The 9025-nt window shown below is 20.2% G+C and overlaps 2 protein-coding genes across 2 annotated transcripts; one reads left to right on the top strand and one right to left on the bottom strand.

Annotated features, from left to right (window-relative positions):
• Positions 1 to 1098: 1098 nt before the first annotated feature.
• On the top strand, positions 1099 to 4251 carry PGSY75_0806800 (putative vacuolar proton translocating ATPase subunit A; the record flags this gene model as incomplete). Its single annotated transcript, XM_018785204.1, has 1 exon — positions 1099 to 4251. One exon carries the CDS (start codon positions 1099 to 1101, stop codon positions 4249 to 4251), a length of 3153 nt encoding a protein of 1050 aa, XP_018642171.1.
• Positions 4252 to 4760: 509 nt separating this feature from the next.
• Positions 4761 to 9025, bottom strand: PGSY75_0806700 (putative membrane protein; the record flags this gene model as incomplete). Its single annotated transcript, XM_018785203.1, has 3 exons — positions 4761 to 4991; positions 5098 to 5163; positions 5304 to 9025. Coding segments are annotated over 3 exons (4019 nt in total), but the record flags the coding sequence as incomplete, so codon positions are not given.

Genomic DNA, 9025 nt, shown 5'->3' with positions numbered 1-9025 from the left:
TAATGAAATGAATAATATTTGAGAAGAAAAAAAAACAAAAAAAAAAAAAAAAAAAAAAAAAAACAGTAAATATAAAAAAAATATAAATGTATATAATATATATATATATAATATATATTATATATATATAATTTTAATGTTTGATATATATATATAATATATCATATATATAATATTTATGTAGGTAATATTTTATATTTATATTATATTATATATATAAAAAACGGAGATTTATAAAAAAAGAAGAATATAAAATTATTATATATATATTTAATATATATAATATATGAATAATTTTTTTTTTTTTTTTTTTTTGCTTTCAATTTTGTTATATAATTTTTGAGGTTTTTATTTTTAATATAATTTATATATATATATAATATATTTATATAATAATATCCATACTTTATATTTTATATATATTTACATTTTTATGAATATTTATTATGATTATTTTTTTTTTTTTACGTTAATAAATACATACATATAAATATAAATATATATATATATATATATATATATATATATATATGTATATATTTATTTATTTATTTTTCATTTTATATGTTTAAAGTAATAGTACAATGCTCGGTTATGTGTTAATAATATCATAATCTTGAGATATTGTAAAAAATTAGAGAAAAAAAAAAAAAAAAGAAAAAGAAAAAAAAGAACACGAGCAAATGTGCCTATAAATATGATTGCTATAAATATTTTGTGGGGAACTCATTAAATAAATATAAATATATATATATAATAAATAATTTATAATATTTTATTTTATTTTTTTTTTTTTTTTGAAATAACAAAAGTATATACCCCCTCTATTCATTGAATTTAAATAATATATATGTATATATTTATATATTTATATATTTATTTGTCGGATAAATGGAAATTTTTATGAACCTGCAAGATGATAATAAAGTGTATTTAAAATTATATTTGTAAAAAGGATTAAAAAATTTTGAATTTTTTTTTTTTTTTTATTTCATCAAAATAAAATATATATATATATATATATATGTATATTTTTTTTTTTTTTTATGTATTCATTCATATATATATATCACATATAATAGATTTAATTGTTTAAAGATGGGCATATTTAGATCAGAGATTATGAAACACGGGACTTTAGTTCTGCCTTCTGATAGGGCAAGAGAATATTTAGATTGCCTAGGTAAAGAAGTAGATATACAATTTATAGATATGAATGAGAAGACGATGAAAAGACAATATAAGAAATATATTCAACGTATTGATGACATGGAAAGGATTTTACGTTTTTTAGAAGAGAATATTAATAAATTACCTAATATAAAAATAAAGAAGAGTAAAATTGATAGTTTTTTAGAACATGATAATATATATGAACTTGATCAAGTTGAAGAATCTTTAAATCGATTACATGTTCAATTTGTTCGTTTCTGTAATAATAATAAAGATCTTATAGATGAAAGAAATAATGCTATAGAAGAGAAGCATGTGATTTTAACAGCTCTGAATCAATTAAGTCCTGGAGTGATTAGAGGAGTTGTTGGTATGAGAAGAGGATCTGTAATGGGTGTAGATCAGCATCAAAATAGTAATAAGAATATGAATAATAATATTGTAAGTCCTTTTGATGAGGGTATTGAAGATAATAATATATCTTTATCAACACATATTATGAAGGATGGTATTAATATGATGTTTACAAATATATCAGGTGTTATAAAAACAAAAGACCAAGAAAGTTTTAGTCGTACAATATTTAGAGCCTTTAGAGGTAATACATATACATATTTTCAAAACATAGATGAAGATGCCGATGATAATGAGTTATTAAAAAATGTGGAAGAATTAGATTCGTTGAGATCAGTTGGAGGTACTAATAATATATATAATAATAATAATAATAATAATTATGATAGTTTTTCAGATAAGAGAGATAACAAAGATGATAAGAAAAAAAAGAAAGATTTAAAAAGTGTATTTGTAGTATATTGTCAAGGTTCGTCACAAAGCAATATATATGATAAGATAATGAAAATTTGTAAGGCTTATGATGTGAAGACGTATGACTGGCCAAGAACTTATGAACATGCAAAGAAGAGATTAAAAGAATTAAGAGAGATTATTAATGATAAGGAGAAAGCTTTAAAAGCATATGAAGAATATTTTATAAATGAAATATTTGTATTAATAAATGTAGTAGAACCTAATAAAAATAGTTTAATAGAAGAATGGAAATTATTTTGTAAAAAAGAAAGACATATATATAATAATTTAAATTATTTTGAAGGTAGTGATATAACATTACGTTGTGATTGTTGGTATAGTGCAAATGATGAAGAAAAAATAAGACATATTTTAATAAATAAAAGTTCAAATGATTTAGTATCAGCATTATTATTATCAGATAAAGTATTAAGACCTAATGTATCTCCTCCAACATATATAAAAACAAATGAATTTACAAAGTCATATCAATCAATGGTAGATACATATGGTGTACCAAGATATGGTGAGATTAATCCTGCTATATCAACTATTATAACGTTTCCATTTTTATTTGGAATAATGTATGGAGATGTTGGCCATGGATTATGTATTTTTTTATTTGCTTTATTTTTAATATTAATGAATAATAAAGTTAAAAATAAAAAAAATAATAATGAGATGGTTACTATGTTATTTGATGGTCGATATATGTTATTATTAATGGGTTTCTTTGCAGTATATGCTGGATTTTTATATAATGATTTTTTTTCTATGCCTTTAAATTTATTTTCTTCTATGTTTATGTTAGATAAACAAGTAGATAATATGGAATATTATAAAAGAAGAGAGATAACCGATTCAGCAACAGGTGAGGTTCAATATGCATATCCTTATATTTTTGGTTTTGATTGTAAATGGTTAGGAGCAGAAAATGAATTAACATATATTAATTCTTTTAAGATGAAATTTTCAATCATAATTGGTTTCATACATATGACTTTTGGTGTACTTATGAAAGGATTTAATGCTTTACATTTTAAAAGAAAAATGGATTTCTTTTTTGAATTCTTACCACAATTAATTATGATGTTATCTATGATTGGATATTTAGTTTTCTTGATTATATATAAATGGGTTACACCAGTTGGATATGGAGGATTTCAAAAACAAGGGATCATTAATACTATTATAAATATGTATTTAATGAAAGAAATAAATAATACGAATCAATTTTATCCTTATCAAAATATAATACAGATACTCTTATTATCTTTGTTTGTTTTATGTATCCCTTTTATGTTTATATGTAAGCCAGCTATTCGAACATATCACATAATGAAAGAAAAGCAAAAAATTAATGAGCATAATATGAGGAAAAAGAAAAGGAGAGGAAAAAGAAATAACAACAATGATAATGGTAATAATAATAGTAATAGTAAATTCCTTTTAGAAAATAAAAATTATTCCGAGCCAGGAGCCAAAGAAATGATCAATGCCGTTCATCATAATACAAAATCAGGTGGTATGTTATTATCAACAAATAATAAAAAAAAAATTGTAACAACAGATGGTAGTAATAATAATATGTTTGGTGATACAAAGAATAATTTATTATCAATGCATAAAAGAAATACAATGAATAATAAAATATCCTCTTCACAATATGATAATGAACAACAAGGTGATGAATATGATGATGAATATGATGATTATGATGATGGTGATGATGATGATAATTATGATGAAAAAGAATATTTAAATAAAAAGAAAAAAAAAAGAACAGATGATGATATAGAAGCTCATTTATTAAGTTCTACATATGAAGAAAAAGGATTACAAGGAGGTTCGGCAGTAAACATGAGAGGAGAAGAGAATCATCATGAAGAAAACATTTCAGAAATATGGATTGAGCAGTTAATAGAAACAATTGAATTTATATTAGGATTAATTAGTAACACAGCTTCTTATTTAAGATTATGGGCATTATCATTAGCTCATCAACAATTATCATTTGTTTTTTTTGAGCAAACCATTCTTAATTCTTTAAAGAGAGATAGTTTTGTATCTGTATTAATTAACTTAATATTATTTTCTCAATTATTTTCAATACTAACTATAGCTGTTATATTATGTATGGACACACTGGAATGTTTCTTACATTCATTAAGATTGCAATGGGTTGAATTTCAAAATAAATTTTACAAGGGAGATGGTATCCCCTTCAAGCCTTTCAATATAAAGAAGTTGTTGAATGAAAATGAGTAATAGTGTGAAATGATAAAAGAGGGGGGAGGGGGGCATTAATTGTATAAGTTGTTATAATCACACAAAAATATAAACATATAAATGAATAAATATATAAAAATATATATATATATATATATATATATATATATATATATATATATGTATATGTATATTTATGTGTGTGCTCATTTATTTTTTTTTTTTTTCAAATTATGTAATTTATATATTTTCAACTTAAAATATATATGTTGCATCCCTTACGTTTTATGTTTATTTATATAATTAATTCTTTTATTATATAATATAATATTATGTTATATTTTATTCCTTTTATTTTTATTTTTATTTTTTTTTTTTTTTTTTTTTGTTAACGTTATAAAAAAATTAAAAATAGCTAGCCTTTTTTGAAGGGGTAAAAACATACATGCAAAAAAAAAAAAAATAAATAAAAATAAAATATAAAAAAAATATAAACATATAAAGTACATTTATTTATGTATATATTACAAAAAAGGAGTATTTTTATTTTATATATATTTAATAAAAAAATCAGTTGGCTTGGCTTGACCCAATACTTGTTTATGTTTATCCAGTGGTATAATGAATATATGAAAATTCTTTAAATCTTCGTTTTGTATTTGTATATGAAACGTATAAAATATAGAAAGTCCTTTAGCTTTTACATTTATATTTCTTATAATTTTATTTCTCAAAACTAATTTAATATTACAATAATAAAAATGTTTAATTATATGAGCCTATAAAAATAATATATGTAAAAATATATACACATATATATATATATATATATATATATATATATATATATATATATGTATATATTATTATTTTTTTATTTGTTACTTGGGCGTTTTCCAAGTGGCCTATACATTTAACGGACTCCACTTCATACTGCATTTTTACAAGGTTCTAAAAAAATAAACAAATAAATAAATATATATAAATATATATATATATATATATATATACAATATATACATATTATTATATATATTATTATGTATACACATTTGTTCGTCCTTATATATTTACTCTTTTTATATTCTTACCGATTTGTATATGTATGCCCGACTAACTATATAGGGAAAAGCACGAGATGACAAGAAACGAGGAGGAGTCGGATAATTAATTTTGTTTAGAATTAAAAGATAGACTTTTAAAAAATTGAGGATTTTTTTTTTATTTATAATATTATCTTTAAATAAATTATGATACATTTCATTTAAATTATGTATATGATAATAAAAAAAAAAATTTTCTCCTGATACTTTCCACAAATTTTTTATATATTCAAAAATTTCTTGAAACGATTTGCCATCGACATCTTTCAATTCTTTTGAAAAAAGATTTTTTTGTATTATCTTTTCTTTTTTTCTTTCCAAATATAATCTTGTAAAATTATATCCTGTATAATCATCTCCCCACATAAATAAGTTCATTTTTCTTTTCTTTTTTTTAACATTTATAATGTTATTATCCTGGTCATAAATGCCTTCATTATAATGATCCTTATTATAAACATTATTATTGTCACTTTTGTTGTCACGTTCATCATCCTCTTCACTGTCACTTTCATTTTGTTCAGAACCACTTGCATAATTATAATCCATAAGTGTATTTAATAAAAAGGAAGAATTCAAAAATAAATATGGAATTATTTTATTCTTCATAAAAATGCATATAACATATAACGTTTTAATCAATACAATATATATATATAATATTCTTTTCGATAATCTTGAAAATTCATATTTAAAATTTAATAGTAATATTAAGTATATGAAAATACTTTTTAAAAAATATATATATTCTTGAATATTATATGTAAAATATTTCACAGTATAATTTATTTCATCTTTTATATCATTTATTAAAATAATTAAATTTTCTATAGCTTTATATATATTTTTTTTTATTTGTAAAAATAAGAACACATGAAAAAAATTTTCTTTATAACTTATTATTTGTTTTACACACTCTTGAGCTTTTTCTAAACATTTAGAAGGATTTATATAACCAATATTATAATTACAGTGAGTAAAAAAATCGTTCTTATTATGATATAATTCGTCTCTATTATTTTTTATATTATTATACATATTGTTCTTATCATTCGTTTTTCTTATATATAAATGTTTTCTTTGTTTAGGTTTTCTTTTATTTAAATAATAAAATTTACAATAATTTAATAAACATTCTAACCATAATTTTATATCTCTCTTATTAACCATCACATATAATTTTCCAAATATTTTATATCCATAATTATAATAACCCGATATTATACAATACAAACCAATTTTATACATATATATATATGAACATTCTTTTATATCAAAATTCATTTGTATATTTTCATTTGTATTTATATCTTCATTATATATATTGTCATATGATTTTATTATCCTATTTTTAAATGATTTATTCGATATAGAAGAAATTGAAAAGTCATCATCAACAGATTCGTTATTACCATCTGATACATTATGAACAGTACTACTATCATCAACAGAATTATATGATGCACATGATATAGATACACTACATGAAGAACTAGAATAATAATAATAATAATAATCACCATCATCATCATCATCAGAAAATTTATTTGAGTTATCACTATTACTATGCATCATATTGCTATTATTCATATCATTATTTTTCATATCATATTTTATGCCTGTCTTATTTTTTTTATCTATAACAGCATCTTCAATATTAATATATTTATTTCCATTCATACTTTCAATCTTCAAATTATTCCTATCTTTATATGATAATACTCCCACTCTTTCATTATTTTGCAACTTTTTATTTACCTGACTTGTACATAATAATTCGTTCATTTTGCCTGCACGTGTTACGTCATTTGCCTGACTTATACATGCAAAATCATTTGTTTTGTCTGCACACAAAAAAAAATTTTTATACTTTTCCCGATAAAACACGTATTTGTTGGTTTTAAAAAAATATATATCATTTAGAATATTTAAGAATGTGAGAGTTTTTTTTCTAAATATAATCATAGAATCTTTATCATTAATAAAATTAAAAAAAGAGAAATAAAAAAGGGTTTTGACATTATTGAGGCTAATATTATCGAATTGGAATGATTGAAAAAAGTGTTCGTTTAAAATGTTAAGGTAAGAGTGTTGATAAGAAATGTGATATATATTATTACTTTTTTGGTCTTCATGTTTATAGTTTTCTTTTTTTATTTCAAAATGATTATTATTATGATTAATATTTATATGAGTATCTTGGTTTTCCTTTTTGCTTTCCTTATCGTTTATACATTTTCTTTCTACTGTTAAATAAAAGAAAGGTTCTTTCAAAATTTGTTCAATAGCTTCTTTATTAACAATATAGAACAAATTAAAGAAGGGTATATTTTTATTACTTGAAAAAATATAAAGAATAGAATTCAATATTATTTTGTTTTTATATTTCAATAATTTATGTATAATATCTGTTATATAAATACGTATAAAATTTTTTAATACATTTTTATTATAATATGAGCTATTTGTTTCTTCTAATATGAGCATATGATTTTTATTTAACAGATAACTTACAAAATTGTTAAGATAATTTTTTTTATTTATTTTATTTTTTTTATTATTTTTATTATTTTTTTGTTCTTGTGTAGATGAATCTGATGACATAATTACACTTCCTAAATAAGATGTGTGATCCGAATTATATGAATTACTATATAATATTTCATTTATATTTTTTTCTTGGATATTTTGAAATTTATGATTTTTTTTATATTTTTGTTTGTTTAATAACTGTGTAGAATGTGTATTTACATTATTTTTTTTCTCATGTTTTAATAAAGTTGATGTGTGTGTATTAGTAAAATCATTTTGTTTTAAAAAATGTGTAACAAAATAATTGAATATTCTTATAAAGTTTTCTATATCTTCTTCATAAATTAAATGGTTTGATAAAATGGATAATGTTTTAAGAATATATAATTTAATAATTAATAAGTTGTTATGTTTATAAAGAAAAAAAAGAATTTTTATAATCATAATTTTTTTTAAGACAATAATATTTGGTATATCAACATTTTTTTCTATTTCTTTTTTTAAGAATTCATTTTTAAAATGTATAAATAGAGTATTTTCATTATTGTTATGATAATATAATTTATTTTCATCGATAAGGTTGCATAGATTTATTTTATTTTGTTTTAAAATATGAAAAGCATAAGATATATAATTTGTGTTATATATTTTATTTATATTTTTATTGTTTTTATCATTATTTATGAGAACAAAATTATTTATATCTTGATTAAAAATGGAATTTTTAGAAAAGCTAATATCGCTTATTCCATCACTTCTAACATTTATATTAGATATTAAATTTTTATGTATATCTGAAGAATGAGAAAGTGTATTTATTTCATTATTTAAAGCATCACTATTAAAACTATTATTATCATAACTATTATTATAATAATTGTTATTAATACCATTTTGTTGTGTATCTTTTAAACAATTTGTTGATTCCATTTTTTTTTCTTTTTCTTGATAATCATGCTCATTATATATATTACTACTACTACTATATATACAACTACTCGAAGAAGTGGTGAAGCTGCTAGTTATATTTTTATAATTATTAAACGCATCTTCATTTTGGTTGTTATTATTTAATGAGAACAAATTTTTAACATTTGAATAAGAATTTTGATTATTATCATAATTTTGATTATTATCATAATTTTGATTATTATCATAATTTTGATTATTATCATAAT

This window comes from Plasmodium gaboni, chromosome 8, assembly GCF_001602025.1.
Source record: "Plasmodium gaboni strain SY75 chromosome 8, whole genome shotgun sequence".
NCBI lineage: Eukaryota > Apicomplexa > Aconoidasida > Haemosporida > Plasmodiidae > Plasmodium > Plasmodium gaboni.
This window is presented reverse-complemented; position numbering and strand designations above follow the sequence as displayed.